The sequence below is a fragment of the Leptodactylus fuscus genome, chromosome 6 (genome assembly GCF_031893055.1).
Source record: "Leptodactylus fuscus isolate aLepFus1 chromosome 6, aLepFus1.hap2, whole genome shotgun sequence".
Classification (NCBI taxonomy): domain Eukaryota; kingdom Metazoa; phylum Chordata; class Amphibia; order Anura; family Leptodactylidae; genus Leptodactylus; species Leptodactylus fuscus.
The window spans coordinates 59,644,469-59,664,232 of NC_134270.1; the positions used below are offsets into that span (position 1 = coordinate 59,644,469).

At 40.0% G+C, this 19,764-nt stretch overlaps 1 protein-coding gene across 1 annotated transcript; it reads right to left on the minus strand.

Annotated features, from left to right (window-relative positions):
- Positions 1–320: 320 nt before the first annotated feature.
- PDE9A (phosphodiesterase 9A) lies at positions 321–19,519 on the minus strand. The gene is made up of 18 exons (XM_075278056.1): positions 19,457–19,519; positions 16,957–17,027; positions 16,751–16,828; positions 16,592–16,635; positions 16,456–16,510; positions 13,953–14,023; positions 13,245–13,329; positions 12,330–12,414; positions 11,351–11,425; positions 9,478–9,564; positions 8,993–9,097; positions 8,632–8,714; positions 8,341–8,497; positions 7,728–7,841; positions 6,845–6,949; positions 4,507–4,635; positions 4,331–4,426; positions 321–389 (listed from the first exon to the last, which is right to left on the minus strand). The coding sequence occupies exons 1-18, from the start codon at positions 19,517–19,519 to the stop codon at positions 321–323; spliced, it is 1,572 nt and encodes a 523-aa protein (XP_075134157.1).
- Between the last annotated feature and the right edge of the window lie 245 nt (positions 19,520–19,764).

A 19,764-nucleotide genomic window follows, 5' to 3' on the forward strand; every position in this document is an offset into this window, starting at 1 on the left:
TGGCATCTGAGCATTGAATGGGGCTAATCCTTATTTAATGACTCCCAACATATTCCCCCAAATACTGAGTCCAAGAAGCCGAGAGCTGCACCCCTGCTGTTTAAAGGCGCACAACTGGCAAGAAAAAGGAGACTTTGAACGCAACATCAATTACGTATTTAAGAAAACAGTGCGAGCGCCAGTACATGCAGGTCTGCTGGAGGGGTCAGAGCAGAGTAATATTAATCATCGCTTCACTCCTACTGATCACACCGGGGGCTCTGGGCCGCACCACCAGGTTTACACTTTTTATTGCACATGGAAAAGTAAATTATACACAGCTACAAGGTTTCTACGTTTCGCTTCCCTTTGCCTCCACCAGACAGGATCTCTGCCTTTTTCTGCTGGACCTGCAGAGTAAGAAAGAAAAATGACATTATTTTGTGTGCACAGAAAACAATTTCCAATGGACTCTGTGCTGAGAAGCTTTCACGGTCAATTACAGAAGAGAACATCATAATGCACTGCCAAACGCAAAACCTTCAGAGCCCATTTCAAAACTTATTTGCCATGAAGGTGCTTTAACAAGAACACTGCCCCCTGCTGGTTTTACTGATGGTGGTGCTAAATGCTCTCCTGCTGCGGAGACTGGTTATTTCCCAGATTTATTGATAGATTAGATGGATGTGATGTGAGAGTCAAGGGTCTGAAGGATCGTTTCCATTTTACAATTATTGGAACCATTAAGGTCTATAGGGCAAGGTTCACATGTTATAGATGCACCACGGCCGATCAGTTTGTATAGTGGAGCCGAAACTGTGCTGATATATGGACTGGCAGATTTTACATACTGACTGCAGCTAAAAGTCTTTTATTGTCAGTATGGAAAACTGCTGTCAAACTGAAAACCTTGCCGGTCTACAGAACAGCGGTTTTGGGCTGTGGTCTCAATGTGTGAACCTGAGGCGACATGTATGCATAAGCGACTTTAGCTTAGTTACATTGTCTGTTGGATCTGTGGTCTAAAATACACCACCCTTGTCACTAAAGTCTCATGGTGCAGATCTATGCCTATCAAGTTACATGGTTAGGGGGATATTGTCACTTCTTGGGGAGAGACCACCATTTAGGTGTGTGGAGACTTATTAAGCCTTTAGCACTCCACTGTGCAAGGGACCATGGGAAGAATATGCAAATCTGTCTTCCATGATGTAATTAGGAATTCAGGTGCTTCAGTGTTGCAAACCAATAGAGGGTGCTCACTGGAATGTGCAAGCCTGTCTTCCCTGATGTAATTAGGAAGACAGAATCTCAGTGATATAGCCCAATAAAGGTTTGCTCCCTTTAACATCATGCTCGACCTTCCAAGAGGCCTTTGTTTTGCAATGATGCTGGGATTATTGCCAGGTATAGTCTCTCAAACGAGGACGGCCGTTTTGATGTTATTGCATCTCGTCAGCCCGGTGTAGAGAAGACTAACCTGGTAGAGGTGAGAGGCTTAGACAGGGTTAGGGGGATATCGTCACTACTTGGGGAGAAACCAACATTTAGGTGTGTGGAGACTTATTAAGCCTTTAGCACTCCACCGTGCACTTCCTAATTACATCATGGAAGACAGATTTGCATATTTTTCCCATGGTCCCTATCAAGTTACATGGGAGCTTTGATCCCTTATGGCAAAGCTGTGGTCAGGGAATTCAGTTTAGTTGTCTCATTATCTATCTATCAATCTCATATCTATCTATCTATCTATCTATCTATCTATCTATCTATCTATCAATCTATCTATCTATCTATCTATCTATCTCATATCTATCTATCTATTTATCTATCTCATATCTATCTATTTATCTATCTCATATCTATCTATCATCTATCTATCTATCTATCTATCTAATATCTATCTCATATCTATCTATCTCATATCTATTTATCATCTATCTATCTAATATCTATCTATCTATCTATCTATCTATCTATCTATATATCTATCTATCTATCTATCTATCTATCTATCTATCATCTATCTATCTCATATCTATGTCATATCTATCTATCTATCTATCTATCTATCTATCTATCTATCATCTGTCTATCTATCTATCTATCTATCTATCTATCTATCTATCTCATAGCTAGCTAGCTAGCTATAATCTATCAATCAATCAATCTCATATCTATCTATCCATCCATCTGTCTATCTATCTCATATCTCTATCTATCTATCTATCTATCTATCTATCTATCTATCTATCTATCTGTCTCATATCTATCTATCTATCTATCTATCTATCTCATATCTATCTATCTATCTATCTCATATCTATCTATTTATCTATCTATCTCATATCTATCTATTTATCTATCTCATATCTATCTATCATCTATATATCTATCTATGTATCTATCTATCTATCTAATATCTATCTATCTGTCTATCTCATATCTATTTATCATCTATCTATCTAATATCTATCTATCTATCATCTATCTATCTCATGTCTATGTCATATCTATCTATCTATCATCTGTCTATCTATCTCATAGCTAGCTAGCTATAATCTATCAATCAATCAATCAATCTCATATCTATCTATCTCATATCTATCTATCTATCTATCTATCTATCTATCTATCTATCTATCATCTATCTCATAGCTATCTATCATCTATCTATCTATCTATCTATCTATCTATCTATCTATCTATCTCATAGCTAGCTAGCTATCATCTATCAATCAATCAATCTCATATCTATCTATCCATCTATCTGTCTATCTATCTCATATCTATCTATCTATCTATCTATCTATCTATCTATCTATCTATCTATCTCCTATCTATCTATCTATCTATCTATCTATCTCATATCTATCAATCTCATATCTATCTTTCTATCTATCTATCTATCTATCTATCTATCTATCAGCTATCTATCTATCTATCTATCTATCTATCTATCTATCTATCTATCTATCTCATAGCTAGCTAGCTATCATCTATCAATCAATCAATCAATCTCATATCTATCTATCCATCTATCTGTCTATCTATCTGATATCTATCTTCTATCTATCTATCTATCTATCTATCTATCTATCTATCTATCTATCTATCTATCTATCTATCCAAGGAAAAAGGCAGCACTCCATTGTTTTCAAAAAGGCAATAGTGAAGTTTATTCCGTGTGTATAGGCAACGTTTCAGCTCTGGTGAGCCTTTTTCAAGCCTTGACAAACTTTTACACCAGAAAACAGCAGCAGTTGCTTTAATAAAAAAAAAACAATTGTAGTTTTTCAGTCCTATGGGGAAGACTATAAAAAAAGTGGTTTTGCAAAAAATGGTACAGATAAAAAGCACCCTTATCGTCTGTAGTGTGTTTGGTATTTCTCTAGAGTATTATACTGTACGGAGACACTGTCTGGGGCCACTGTAGAGCATTATACTGTGGGGGCTGCTCTGAAGTATTATACTGTGTGGAGACATTGTGTGGGGTCACTGTGGAACATCATATTGTGGAGGCTGCTTTGGAGTATTATACCATGTCAAGATAGTGTGGAGCATTTTATACTGTGTGGGGGGCACCAGCGAACACTATACATACTGTGTGGAGCCCACAGGACAGGAAACTGTAAGGTAGCAGGGAGGAAGGGGGCACACAAAATTTCGGATGGCAGAATAGAATAAAAGACAGAATACAGTACTAAGAGACAGAATAAAAGGAAAATTTCAGGAAGGGACATTTATATAGGGGTGTCCCTGGGGAAATTCTCCTCAAAAGTGCGTCCCGAAAGAAAGTTTAGGAACCACCACAGTAAACAATACCCACGTCTACCTGTCTAATAGTCATGCAGTGTTTATCACATTTAGAAGTAAGCAAAAAACAATCTAAAGCCTCCATTTAGGCCTCTTGACTTATTCCAAGCAGCAGATTAAAGAATGGAGGGTCGTTTTTCGTTTATCTTAAATCATACATATACTGTATATGCCTTGAACTAAATCATTTATATCGTTTCAGTATTGTACATCGAGGCTGAGATCTAGTTTCAGGATCTCTTTATGTTAAATCCAATAAAACAGTTTCATCTAATAAAAAAAAAAAAGTCAAAGCATGGCAAATTAAAAAGAAAGCAGATGGCGCCATCTTGTGTCAGTCCAGGGAAATACAACCGTGTTTTACAGTATGCAAGTTTCTTTATAGTCAGATAGAACACCAGCTGCAGGCTACCTTTACACGTACATGTGACTAATTCTCATCTACACACTACCTGTGGTTTTAATATTAATTATTATTTTTTATATTGATTATCACATTATACTATTTTATCAGACAAGTGTTCATACAACTCACTTCTGCCATTGCCTCTTCCAGTTGCATGAGCTCCTCATAATGATCTCTTGCCTCCTGTAGAGGACGCACCATCACCTCTTCTATCTGTGGGAAGAGCTGTAACAGATGTGAAGTGCAGGCAAGTGAGATTAAGAGTAAATGGGACAAAACTAGTATATTATTAGAAGTTCTTGTACCTTCATGACGGTCTCAAACATTGGAATCAAGACAAACTTAATAAATCCGATCTGAGCTTTGGGTTTTGTGACTTTATCGCGATCCATAAATGGGGTTACTGGGAGACCCTCTGATTTTTCCCGATCACTCTGTAAAGGAAAACTTTAGCATTAGTTATTCACATAATCATTATGAAGTCTCAGTAAACTCTTCTTCTTCCACTTCTGCTCCGAGTGCCTGTTATCCTTCAAAATCTTTTAGAAAATGACACCTACTACTATAGTAATGTGACATAATATGTGTTATTAATCTCTAGTCCTGAGAGTTTGTTGCAATGTATCAGTGCAGGTGAACTGCATCATACCTCAGACTAGGCTGCATAGATGCGCAGAGAATTAGCTAAACTATTTGCAATTGTAACAAATTCTCAGCTGTGAGATGTATTGGGTCTGGATGGATTTTTATCTCTGGATTTAAAGGAAACCTGTTAGCAGATCCATACTGCCCATAAAACCGGCATCACTAAATACCATTAGACTCCCTTATTACACTCTGAAACAGTGCAGGCCTTTATAAAGAACTGGGAAGAAGCGGCTGCTGGGTGGCTCCTCTCCAGGAGAGATGGGTAAGGATAAGCAGTTTTCAAGGCTAAGGCCCCACTTTTCAGAAAAGCTGTTTTTTTTTTGTTGCAGATTTTCTGTTTATTTTTTTATTTATTTATTTATTTTTTAGCCAAAGCCAAGAGTAACTACAATAAGAATGGGAAATATGTAGGAAGTTCTTATGCGTTTTCCTCTTGCTCAGTCCACTTCTGGTTTTGCCTCGAAAAACCTCAGCAAAATCTGCAATTAAAACCACTGCGTTTCTGCAACTTGGGGTCTCACTCTAAGGCTAAGTCTCCACATTGTGGAAACACAGCTTTTTTTGTTGCAGATTTTGCTGCGTTTTTTTTTTTTTTTTTTTCAGCTAAAGCCAAGTGTGGATTGAGCAGAAGGTGGAAGTATAAGAACTTCTTATATATTTCCCATTCATTTTGTAGCCATTCTTGGCTTTAGCTAAAAAAAAAATTCTGCAAAATCTGCAATTAAAAAAAGCTGCATTTCCGTAACATGGGGCCTCAGCCTAAGGCTAAGGCCCCATTGGACATCCCGCAGCCAAAAAGCGATGCATAAAGAACCACGGTTGCAGCACTTTAGACAGAAAATTTGCAGAGTTTGGGCCCGTGCACACAGAGTAAATGCGTGCTCATTTTTGCATAATACACGTGTAAAGAATATACATGTAAAAATCAGACTCCCATTGACTTCAATGACATTTTTTACACGTGTAAAAAAACGCACCAAAAAACGCACTTTTTTTGGCACGTTTTTTTACATAAACAACCCCCTCAAGAAAAAAAAAAAAAGATTACAGACTTTTTTATTTCTACTCTCCCCCCAAAAAATAAAATTAGGAGCTAAACATATAAAAAATGCAAATTTTCCATGCAAATGTAGTGATAGTGTATAAGCCTAGCAACTGCTCTATTTCCTTCTATAAGACTGTCACAATGACAATCTCCTGTAGCCCCATAGAAATCAATAGGGCAGTTGCCAAGTATGCACACCACTATCTCATTCAATTATGCAAACAGGGGACTCCACCATTCTCCTGACACCACCACCACTATCATCCCAGGAGGAGGAATACACCTTTAAGGGGAAAAGACAATCATCTTTATAGTATGTACTGGCATAAGGAAGGTATTGTCTAGCACTCCTTGAGGCTCTATCATTGGGAAATGTCATTTTTAGATAAGCACATCCTTGCATAGCCTGTAGAAATGCTATTCCACACCTACCTTTAGTATGTAAATTGCCTCAGTAGATTTTGATTAAGTCCGTTTGTATGCATATGCTAATGAGCTTAGACCGTGCACCAGAAGTGTCTGTGATCACAGTCTGCTTTATGTGTATGTACAGCAGAGACAAGTTATCACCACAGCTGCCTCTGCTATACATACACAAAGCAAACAGTGAACACAGACAACTTCCGATGCACGGTCTAAGCTGATTAGAATGTGAATAAAAACAGACTTAGTCAAAATCTACTGAGGCAATTTACATACTAAAGGTAGGTGTGGAATAGCATTTCTACAGTCTATGCAAAGATGTGCTTATCTAAAAATGACATTTCCCAATGATAGATCCCCTTTCACCACTGTCCAAGCAATAAACATGCAGATACTGTTCTATAGCTACAATCTATTCTCTATAGGTAGTAACCTGCTCTCTCCTGTAGGCCTCGCTCTTGCAGCACAGGATAATTCTCTTACATCCAACAAGTCAAACATAATTTATGACAGTGAGTTCTACAGACCTGCATGAAATACTCCTCCAGCAGACAGTCTACCCAGGGCTCTGCCACCTCTGTGGGGCGCACTTCATTGGAGATATCACAGCATTTTATCAGTACCATCTGCAGCTGAAAAAGAGAACACAACATTATTAGACAGTGCAAGGAGAACTCCCCTACTATCGGACTTGCTGGGCATTGTTATAGCTAGACAGATGAACAGTTTCTGTTATATTCCTGCAGTATCACATAGCAAACCCCCAGTCTGTTTCTACATTGTGTATAACCATGTATTAGGAATTTTAAGGGAGCGTCTATGGATCGCAGATGTCACTTCAATCATTTACAGTCTATTTATTCTCTGTCCTATAATTCCATGCACTGCAGTATTCTCACACTGTCTTTTCCAGGTGAGATTTATAACTCTGTTCATTCCAAGTCTTCTGGTTTATTGATAAAATTCCAGAAATACAGTAAAGGCTAATATTAATACAGGCCGAAGAGTAAAAGAGGTGTTAAACGATACGACTGTGCATAACAATATAAGTATGTGTCTGGGGGGGGGGGGATCTGCAGAGATATGGTGATCATGACAGCAGGGTAGTATCTGCACCTTATGACATTTAGACCCCACGTAGCGAGCCGCAGTGGAAACGCATTATGTTTTTTTTCCTGCATCGCTTTTTACAGGGAAACCACATGGGGCCCCGATCTCAGTTTAGGAAAAATTGTGCCATAAACTACAGTATTTCAATAAATTCTATATGCAGATCTATATACCAGTCAGGGACTTTGGAAGGCTTTATAGTGGAAGGCTACTAGTGGAGATGGAGAAGACGAAGATAATTCAGACTCAAATAAGTAGAGTATTACAAGACTCTGCAGCAGGGACAACTCAGGGACTTACAATTTTCACATGTTCCTCATTACAGAAGTCAAAGGCGGAAACAATTTGCTTAAAAGACTCCAATATGTCGCCATGTCGAGCCATGTCAGTCGCTAGAATCAGGCGAATGATGGACTGTAAGAAGGGAGATTTCCAAACACAAATACCCATAAATGACATGTTAAATGTAAAAGCCGCAGGCGACATTTAAAGCTGTATACACCTCCACCGAATCTACTACTACAACCACTGTAAGTGCTTATTCAGATGACCATGTTTCACATCCATGTGGCCTGGACTCAGACATCAGACAAACCCATTGTAGTGAATGGGGTTCACTTTAAAAAATTGCAGCAAAAATACACCAGCATATCCCTTGTCAATGTGCAGTCCGGTGTGTCCTCTGCACTGACAATACACAGAGCTGCACACAGTTTGTGGAGGCCCCAGTGCCAATAAGGAAAACATCTGTGTGAATAAGCCCTAATCCGTACATCAAGGAATAGTATTAGTTATTCCTTATACAGACCCCATGTACAGAATATATAGACCATAACCCAATCAGGTTCCACTCAGCCTTTTATATGATATTCAAGGACCAGAAAACGTAATCCCTGTGTTCGCAGTTTCTGACCTGTCGGATCTGTTTGAAGAGATCGGGGGAAATATTAGAGAAGATGTTGTTTTCTGGCTGCGCCAGGATTTGGAAAGCCACCGCGCAGTGATGGTTCTCCAGAGGAGATATGTCATTGTATCGAATTGCCAGCTCAGTGTGTGCGTTGATCTGATACCTTAAAAAACAATGTAATTATTAAATACTACTCATAAACTCTCAGTGTCCGGGCACAAGAACTCACAATCTACCAAGAAATATTCTTGTATATTTCAAAACAACTGTACCTGGTCTACATAGGGACGAACTTACGTGTTGTTGTATCCTGGGTGGTCAAGATCGTGACACACTGCAGCCGTCATAAGAACCCCCAGCTCCAAAAGTGACAAACGGCTCTGAAGAAGGGCAAAAAAAATATGAGGATGTCAAATTTTAGACACAGCACATTGTGCTGCAGGATCAGAGTGAAATCATCGCTCTGATCTCTAAATAAGACTTATGAGAAACTTGAAACTTTCAGTTTGTGGGAAAGCTTGGTGACAACCAGCGTGACCGTTATAGGGGTTTATCACCCAGCTCTCTCTGGAAACCTATGTAATAATGGCCATATTGGTGGTCACCCATCTTTCCCAGTATCAGATATTACCAGTACATTTTATACAATTGTCCAGACCTGGAGTTCACAGAGGTGAATCATGCCATACATCATCTGTGTCACACAGAAGCAGTGCCGGAAGTTGTGGAATGGATTGGTTCTGTAATTCTCCTGGATACACAACTGTCAGAGCAAATCACACAAAAATCAATTAGTAGTTTTATATTTGCATTTAGTGCTACCACTCAGCTTTTCCGTTCTTCTGAAAGGTAAATCCAGCTAGCTATGCTGTGTTATAAGTAGATGCTCTTCTCTTTCTGCATTAGTAGTTAGACGTACCATTCAGGAGTCTGGGAGGTGATGGCAGCCATGATGGTTGTCACCCATAATGTTAGATATCCATTACTGATATTTTACCATTTAAAGGGGAAATCACTATGGAGGTGATCTGTAAATCTGTAATTCATCCTCTTGTGTTTTTTTTTTTACAGTTTAAGCACTTATTGGTAATAGGAGGTTGTTGTCAGTCTCTTGTGCAGGTTTGGTTATATGGGAGTACGTACCAGCCAGCTCTTCAGGGTGATGGGGTTCATGTTGAATTCCCGCACAAGTCCAAGATCATGATACATAAACTCCAGACAACTCAGCATCTGTGCAGACAATAAGGTGATGTGAGCAGCCACAGGTTATCTCAGTTCAGTATATGAGAGCAATACAGCTAACGCACAGGAAGACAGTGGCAGCCACTTGCATTTTATATGTCAGCCATTAACCTTTATCTGCAGAGGTCCCTCATCCATAACTACAGGAACCTCATGGGGCAATGCCGACGGTTCCATATAATGTACACTCTGCAGCTGCAGTGTATGAGAACTACAACACCCATTCAGTGAAATTTTCTTAATATGGCATTCACTGGATTCAGTACTGGTGATCAGCATATTGGGCATTACCAAATAGCATGCTAACATTCTCACAAGTGAACAGTAAACTCCCCCAACAAGATCAGCACACACTCTTAAAACACTCTGTGCTATTAGAATCCTGCTCCTTCCATTATAACGTTCAATTTCCAACCTCCTCTCCATACATTTTCTGTGCAACTCAAATCCCATCATGAGTGGACAGGCCATTGGCACAATTAACGTGTACATAACCTATAGAATGACTTTACAGGATAACGCTTGGTTCACATTAGTGTTCAGGCACTCCATCCCAGATTTTCAGTGTTCGGGAGGATTTAAAATACAAGTAATTAAAATAGTATTTAAAATACTTGTCAGGTATTTTGTAATTAAAATACTTTTTTTATTCAGTATTTTGTATCTGTAATTAAAATACTTTTAGGGAGTATTTTACATATTTTAATTACTGTCTAAATTCAAAACAAATGTTGTAATTTATATAACCTGCCTCACCCCACTTAAAAAAAACCCAACAGCGCGAGTCACGTCATCATTCTCGTTTCTCGTATCTCGTGCGAGGTGCGATACGTTCAGAATGAGCGGAGCGTAACTCCGTATGCAAGCTCCCTAACACTGCAGATTTTGCTTAAAATCGTCAGAGTACTAAAGTTCAGCAAGCTGGATTCTCTCTGCCAATTTCAGTATACAATCAGGGGAAACCAAAAGGAAACCCAGCTGACCCTATTATAGTCTATGGGGTCTGTGGGTTTCCACGTGTAATTGCTTTTTAAGCGGATAGGGTTTCTGCCTTTTGAGTCACAAAGTAGACCGCTGAAGGTTGGAAACCCGAATGCTAGCGTGAACCTAGCGTTAGCAGCCATATGTGTGTATACATGCAAAGTAACACATTATCTGGCCATGATATGACTCTTAGGCTCCGTTCTCACGGAGTAACGCGCCGCTCATTTAGACACGTATATACGTGTCAGAGTGCGGCGCTTCAAAACAGATCCCATTGATTTTAATGGGTGCTGGCTTATACGCGTAACACATTGAAATCAATGGGAGGCTTTGTAACCCATTGATTTCAATGTGTTACATATGTAAGCCGGCACCCATTGAAATCAATGGGATCTGTTTTGAAGCGCCGCGCTCTGACATGTGTATACGTGTCTAAATGAGTTGTGCGTTACTCCGTGAGAACGGAGCCTTATCCTGTAGTTTCTCCTTTGCAAACCTCTCTTTAATTCTGAGTTGTCCCAGTCCTTTTTTCTCACTGGCCTCCGCGCCCATAAGCTTCTATGGAACACTGTAATTTGATTCCTCTGTGAGCATGCACAGAGCTTTCTTATCTCTCTTGAGAGACCAAGATGTATTCAGGAGAGATTTCAGAGTGTCAGGAAGGGAAAGGGGGAGGAAACAAGCCTGATAAGTGGAGAAAAACACATTTTTCTCTGACATATATATTACATTTTTTTTTATTCATTTGTAGTATTGAAGAGTTAAGGTTGAGTGAGGTTTCTCAACAAACCTCATTATATTCCCAATGCCAGACATCAAAGGTGGGTTTCTTCAAGGTTTCGATAGTCTCAGTAGACAACGTATACTGTGGAACCAAAGACACAACAATGTCAATGATGTGTTACACAGAGCATGTTACTCCCTATGTTGGGAAGGGTTAATTTTGCTTGATTCTTCTTCCACATCAATTCTTGGTATGTTGTAGTAGACTTGCTGGCTATGCTGTCACATTCTAAACCAATAACCATATGGTGAGGACAACATAGCATCTGGAAAAAAAAAAAAGTGCACAGGGCACAAAAAGGCACAATTTACACCAAAAATGCACAAGTAGCTTAAAGGAGTTCTCCCCTATCAGACTTTCGCCAGTCTGTCTGCAGTGTCTGCTCCTCTCACTTCCTGTATTTCTCCCTTCCCTCCTGCTGAACAGCCGGTGAAGTCTCACAACACTTCTTCAGATCAGATAATATGCAGGTGCTTGTACAGAATGGACTCAGTGTTATCTGTGTATTTACATACAGAGACTACAGACCAGGCTTTATCAGCAAAGTGCAATTAGCGGAAGTCGGCAAGAGCACTGAGTAAGTGGCATCACTTGTCCTATCTCCCAGGTCCGTGATTATAGCAACGCTATGTAAACAATGGGAGGAATAAATTCACATAGCAGGCAAACAAAGCAGAATTTCTAAAGCAATATATACAGGAAAAGACTTCAATTTACATAAGCTACCAGTATAGATAGGATCCTTGAGACGGACAACCACTTTAATAATGTGCCTCATAATTTATAAAACATTGGTTGACTTGTGAACCCCATCAAATTTTTTGTGCAAAACCCTGACCTGCACAAAAAATTCCAAAAATAAGTATACTAGAAAACTGCTGTATAGGCATGATATATTCCCCCAGTGAACTTCACACATGTAGATAATAACAATCACCCTGCCTCTGGTCACCATGGCATGAAAACGTGATAGTCACAAGTTTACCTTGGGGTAAGTTGGAACATCCCTGCGAGGGTTTATCCGGATTATTTCTCCAGAACGGTAATATTTACAGGAACAGCTTAGTCTGCTGAAAAACAGAGAAAGTGTAAGAGGGTTAAATCGTACCTGTTCTTTCATTTGACTCTTCAGGATAAGATTTTTTGTGTGTATACCCTATTTCTGTTCGTTATATATGACTTATATTCTACAGTTTTTAGCAGTTTCCCCTGTGTCTGAAATGTGCAGTTCTCCCTGGGCTGATGGCTAGAGACTAACTCTATGCTCTGCATACAATAAGTACACGAGAATCTGCTGCAGGTCTTACTCTCACTCAGAAACAGCTTCAGGACCATGCAGGACATAGATGAAGAAGTACTGATATGTACTGATATGGTTTAATAAAATCAACCATATGTTTATTTTGGGTGTTCTGTTTTGTTTGGACAGTCTACCACCACAATTGCTTCTAAATATATATGGTGTGTAAGGGTGGTTGTGGCATAGTAAATATACCTTGTGTAAAAATGTAATACGTCTGCCAAGAAAACTTTAATTTGAATGCAAATAAGCTGTTTGGGCCCAATAGCACCTTCCAGAACACCCATTTTTACATCTGGTCACCACATATAGAACCGGTCAATCATTATAGTAAGGGTCGGTAGTGGGTGAAATCAGTCAATATCTTAGGGGTCGGTATAGATGATAATAGGTTCTTCAGCAGATGTAGCTATGCCTCAGGTACACCAAACATCTCCTTTGCATACAGAATAAAAATTGATTTTCTCAGCAGCAAGCTTGCATTATGTTCACTATCCCGCTACTCACCCCTATAACAGCAAATAAGTGGCAATTTTGGTGGTGGTATATTCCATTTAACTAAGCCTATATCTGACGCTGCCAGAGCAGGATGCCACTGACCTGCTACTTCTTTCTTCCAGTTCATCCCGCAGCTTTTTCAGTTCAAGCTTACATTTGTCAATTTCAATAGCCTTCCGGCCTTCAACTGGAAATAAAAGGTAATTATGCAAGTTTAGGATGCAGCAATATTGTTGTATTGTTGTGCTGTGTGTGTAATGGCCCTGGCAGCCTTCTTTCATGTTCTCATTCAAATATACCAGTGACAAAGTGTATACTGCAATATAACCTACTGATAAGTCAAGATAATATAGCAAAGGTATACTAGATAGACACCATCCAAACAATATGAAACTGAGTCTACATTGCAATAGAGTAAAAATGTATCAACATTTAAAGTAACTTCATACATATGAGAGGTATCATCATTATGGTGACAAACACATAGTGGGATCAATATTTTATTCATATTTGCCAACAAGGGTCTGGGAGAATAATGCAAGAACATTTTTGGACATGGTCCCCCTATTGTATTGGTCCTGCTCCCCTTTTTCAGGCCATGACTGATACATAAAGTACCTACGCCACCTTTAAAATGAGAGATAGTCTGTTGTATACAGGAGTATTTCATTGGGCCCAAGAGATTTGCCCACTTTTCCAGGAGCCTTCTTGACGTTCTCAGAGTTGCCAAGTTTATAACATGATTTGGAAGTTGTGGTATAATATTGTTAAACAAGGGTGCAAGCAATGAATATGTCGCTATTCCCTCACCTTCCACTCTACGCTCTAAGGTTGTAAGACGCTCATAGACTTCTCTCTTCAGCTCACTAATCCTGAATGCTCTGATGAAAATGCAAAAGAATGGAAAAAAAAAACATTACAATTCTGCCTATTTATCATTTCTCACAATTATTGAATTCTATAATATACACATAAGGATGCTATTACACCTGCTATTTTTCTACAATGTTGCATGGGCCGCGATTAGCACCTGGAATACTTCAGGGGTGCTGGTCTTACAGCCGCATATGGTGTGTTACACATGGGAGTATAAGGTGGTAAAGGCCTAGAATTGTTAAACCCCATTTTTTGGCATGAACAGTTCAACTGGCAAGCAGAGGAAAACGATTCAGAGAGTACCCATGAATGAGAATATATGCTGAAGAGGCTGGATAACATAGACATGAGGAGTAGAGATGAGTGAGTAGTATTTGATCGAATACCTCGCTGCCATAGGAATGCGTGTAAGCGGCCGATCACCAAGGGGTTAAGCGCATCGAATATTCGATGCGCTTAAAGCCTTGGTGATCGGCCACTTACACACATTCCTACGGCAGCGAGGTATTCAATCGAATACCACTCGCTCATCTCTAATGAGGAGCCTGTAGTGGAACCCAAAGTGCACAAATTGTGCAACGCTGTACTTGAGTAGGGTGAGTGGACAGTAAACTTGCATAGTGTAAGCAGCAGCAATAGCGTTGTCTCACCTGAGCTAGAGAGACTTCTATTACATAAGCCAGATGGCTGAAGACCTGTAGTGAATATGTGTCATTCAGTTTGTTATTCTATCAATTGTTCAAAAAGTTCTGCTTCCATTTCCAGGTTTCAGTAAAAACAGTTTTGAACCCAGCTCAGTTATTACTGTATCTATCACCTCAATGACTCAACAACACCAATGAAAATTGGTGATCAAAAATGGAAAATCCTTCCCAGAAAAGTGGTAGCTGTTTTAGCTGCAAATGGAGGAGTCAACTCCATATTAATACTTACGGATGTAGAATAGGATGTCATAAAATCTCCTGTAGGTGCAATGTGTAGGTGTCCCAATATCTTTATCCTTATAGTGTATCTTTATATGTTCATCTTTTTCTGATAAAGTGTTTTAAGATGTACCTTACACAGAATAATAGTTACACGCTATATTACAGATCATCCTTTGCTTTAGGCTACATGGACTTAACTGTGTGCAAGTGCTGCGTCTGGGGTTGAATGGCACATGGATGTTATCTATGTGTCTCCACAGATCTATTTATTTACTTCTATGAGACTGGCATGCAAAATGGACAGGAACAAGACCTGTTGTGAGTTTTGTCAACGCTCCCAGCCCTATACAGGGCCCATGATAATACACAGGCATGTATATGGGGCCATATAATATAATGGGTCAGTGTGCTAACTGTGAAAAACAGGGTTGTGTGCATGAAGCCTCGGGGTCCATTCACACAATGTTATTTGCCACTGAGGTTAAGGTTCTACCTCCCATTGTATTTAAAACCAGATATAGGAACTGGAAGTGGAAAAATTAAGTGCCTTGACAGATCTTGTTGTGGATTCTGCAAACAATTCAGCCCCAGAGTTTGCGGCTCAAGACTACCCCAATCATCAGGGGATGGTCAGCGACAGCGGTGGAATCCAGATGCTTTCCCAAGTGTCAGCACTGTAGCTCCATCTAACTGTTCACCTTATTCTATCCAATGGACCATTCACACTTCCAAACAAATCTGTGATTCGTGGCTGTACAGATATAAAGCAGACGTGAAAGCTGCAGTTTGAATCCTGTGAATAAGGCCTTATAGACTGACAGCAGTAATGGATGAACTTCCTCAGCCAGTCTGGACAACTCACTGTAACATCTCTGCCTGTTCAGGTCACTGCGCCACCCTCTGCTCGCATGCTGTGGTGCAGGAGGTGTGTGCAGTTTAGTTCCTTGCTTAGAGTTTTTGGTCGCACTGTGTGAACACGGCTTTAGTTCTGTAATTGAATTTCCACCACACTCGTCTTCTGCCCTTGTTTGCCTCTGTTCATGAAGTAGTTAAGTTTTGCATTGCACTGTGATTGACAGCCTATCAACTCCAGGGCAGGTTCTTCCTCCCTATTTATTCTTGGCTCTCATTTACATTGGTGCTTGCTATTGCCTCATGCTTGCTGGCGTTTTCTCTTGCTGTTTTGTTACTTGTATTCTTAATCCTGACCTAGGCTTTTCCTATTGACTATTCTTTTGGACTTTGATTTGGCACTGCATTGCTCGACTGTTACTGAGCCCTGGCTAGCTGACCTCCCTTTGTTGTTGTTTGTCTTGTCTGCATTTTGTGTGTGTCATGTATATAGGAAGGGATCGTCTTCAAGTTGTCGCCTATTACATAGGATAGGACTAGGCAAGCAGGAAGGGATAGTGGGGGGTTCCAGATCAGGGCTCACTGTTTCTTGTGCCCCTTTCCCAGGGTTTCCAGCAGCTACTGGGGAATTGCTGTCCTAGCATTTCCCTAACACTCACCTTGTAAATTCCTCTGTAACTTGTGCCAAAAGTGTCTGGAAAAAGTCTTCTTTTTCTAGAATAATATGGAGAAGATCTAGAATGTAAGAAAGTGTCACTGACTAGACCTAACTAGTTAACCACAGCTAAATATTACCTGATTGTGGAGACAACTCCTGAGAGATAATCCGGTATGGCATACTGAAATCATTGCAAGACAATTATATTGTAGATGTATACAGTTATGTTGAAATTAGCAAGTACATTGTAGTATCCAGTTAACATGTACATTGCATATACACATATACATTCTTACTTCTTGCAGTTGACCGGAATGGTTGGGTCAATGGCAATCAAGGTGCCTCTTTGGTCCACCAGGATAATGGACGTCTGCCTGATGGTAAATAAATATCTCATTGTATGATTTCTATATGTGAGTATACATACAGAACTGTCTCTATATGAGTGCTACATTGTATTTGCTGTAATAGCTGAATTTGCAGTTACATAAAGGACCATTACCAGGAGAGACCGACCGATGTGCACAGAATCTGCTTGATGTCACTGCTGCTGCTTTGACGGCTGAAAACAACCTGCAAAAAGCAAAATCTTTCAATCATAACAGTGAATGCAGAAAACAGCAGCAACACTGGGGAAGTTAGTGCAGAGGTGGTACAAGTTATTTATCCTTATAGCGCTAACATATGCTGCTGTGCTATACAACGAATGACTTACATCAGTCCTTGCTGTCACCGGGACTTACAAACAAGTTTCCAAATCTATGAGTAAGCCCTGAAGTGTTATTCATGGACCCAAAGACCTTGACAAGCATAGAAATACTTGAAAACAAGGATGACGCATTGTCATGGATGTAAAAAATTACTCCACCATGGACAGCATTGTGTGCTGACCGTGATTAACATGTACATCACACATCCGGTAAAAGCGAATGAGTGAATGAGACCATACTAATGTTGTTTCTGTACCTCAGGTAGAACCTCAGAGTAGCAGAATGCAATGCTGGCCATGTCTGGTGAGAGACACATGGTGGTGAATATGAGACTAGGATCCCCTTTTCTATTAATCCAAGTACATGGATCACCACCCATCTAACATTTACAACCTATCAAGAGTTATCAGCTGGCATAACCCATTAAATGTAATCAAAATAGGCCCTGGTTTAAGGCTTAGTTCACATTTCTGTTTGTAAAGTCCATTGTTATTGTCCATTATCATAGGATAAGAGCAATGGACTTAAATGGTTTGGGAATGATGGAGCCCCTTCTGTCTGCTTTCATTCTAGTATGAATCATGCAGGACTTTTTCTTATACTTGAAAAGAAGACAAAGATGACATAAGAAAACTTGGGGCTCTATCTGCATCTGTCATTTCAGTGCCGTGTAAGTTTGTTGCTCTCATCCTATGACGCATGAGGGAAATGGACTTTACAAATCAGAATATGAATTTAGCCTTCACTTTCATGCCACAGCCTCCTGATTAACTCTGCAGGTCTATAATTGATGGACAGAGGTGGAGAACCTATGGCTTGCATCGTTCCAACCCAGCTCACTTTTATGGGGGTCAAAGCCAGATGTTACGGCTCACTATCTAGTGTGGCTTACTGTAGGTGTCAATTGAAATTTCATTTGGCTACATTAAATTGCCCTTTGACCCCTTTTCTTTTCGCCCCTCTACTCACTGTTAGCTCAACAGTGAGGGTGGCTCAACCATGGTCTCGGGCTGGCTTCATCCAGTTGACGGGCCTGGTCAATCTGTTCACTTAGGCTCCTTTTTTTCTATTTTCCAAGATAAATATTCTCTTCCATTGGTGGCTGCCTATAACTATCACCAGATTGACTGTTTTTTTCTCCTCTGTTATTGGTGCCCAATCTCTCCCCAAATTCCCTCCATTTAAACAGTTATCCTCTACCTTAGGGCTGATCTTGTCCATCTCTAGCTCGCTGTTAGATTTCTATTCCACCTTGCACCCAAAATATGCCTATATGACCTGATGGGGAGCCTGGTTGGGTAAGGAGTTTCCCCTGGAACTATGGACTATTATTTGGGCCTGATCCTGAAAAAGTGTGCCCCCTGTATAAAGAGAATCAACTCAAGCTCCTTATGAACTGTTTCCACACTCTGAAGATGCTTCATACACTGAATCCTGCATCTTCTAACAGCTGCTGGCGCTGCAGCTCCTTGGGGGGATTTTTATTTCATATTTATTGTCAAGGACTTCAGGTTAAACCCTTCTGGACCTATGCTCCAGACACTGTGTCATGGCCTTTTTTTACCTACTAATCCCATTGGATCCTATTGTTTACCTTTTGAATGTTCCCACTAAGACCCAAAGCAAATTTGATGCCAGGCTGTTTCCAATGTCCTTATGCCAAAACCCTTATTGCTTTTTTGGAAGCAGCCAGCCCCGCATTTATGGGCAGATCTTTACTCTGGGATGACGAATCTGTAGACCATGGAATACCTAACTGCTCTGCTTCGCAACACTAAAGAAAAATGTATAGACTTAGTCTTTATGGGACACATATTGTGCTCAGGCCAACACTGTGGCTGCACGTGAGCACCCAGGGTAAACTCGGGTGACTTTTTTTCCATTTTGTTTCTGTTAAATCTCTAAAACCTTTAGTGAAATACAGTATATTGAAATATAAAATCTCTAACTGTGGTCAATGATTGGAATGATATAATTTAGTTCTTATGCAGTTGAGTATTTGTTACAATGTCATTGATGAGTTAAACATAGCAGCAGAGTATGTAATGTATATCTAGATGTCTACGCTACATGTATACACTAATAGGGCCTATACATCTTACATCCCCTGAATGTAAAAGAGAGAAGGTTCCCATTCAATGACAGGAAGCAGGGATCCTGGGAATATTGAGGAATTAAAAGACAAAGTACATTATAAAGTAGCCGAGCTTTACAATATCATTGAGGTTCCAGTTCCTGGTTCATCCAGTGTTGTTCTACTTTTATACCTAAGTTACTATGAGTAGGACTCACCTTCTGCACCTTTCCGTCCACCTCCAAGAAGATTGTCTTCTGCGCTGAAGCTGCTGATCCCATCTCTTGTCTGGTCAGGTCTTCTCTTCAGGAACTAGTTCTCATGTTAGGAGGTCTCCTGGCCCCGTGTCCCCTGTGCTTTGAGCATCTTATTGATTTGTTGCTCTCGTCTCCGATGACTGAATCGCCTTGGCTAATGAATAGTCTGTAGATTTGCTCTTGGCTTGCGGCTTTCTCTCGTCCTGCGGTGTCTTTGATCATTTATCATTACAAGCTAGTTATAAAAGGCGGCCACACTCAAAAGGACA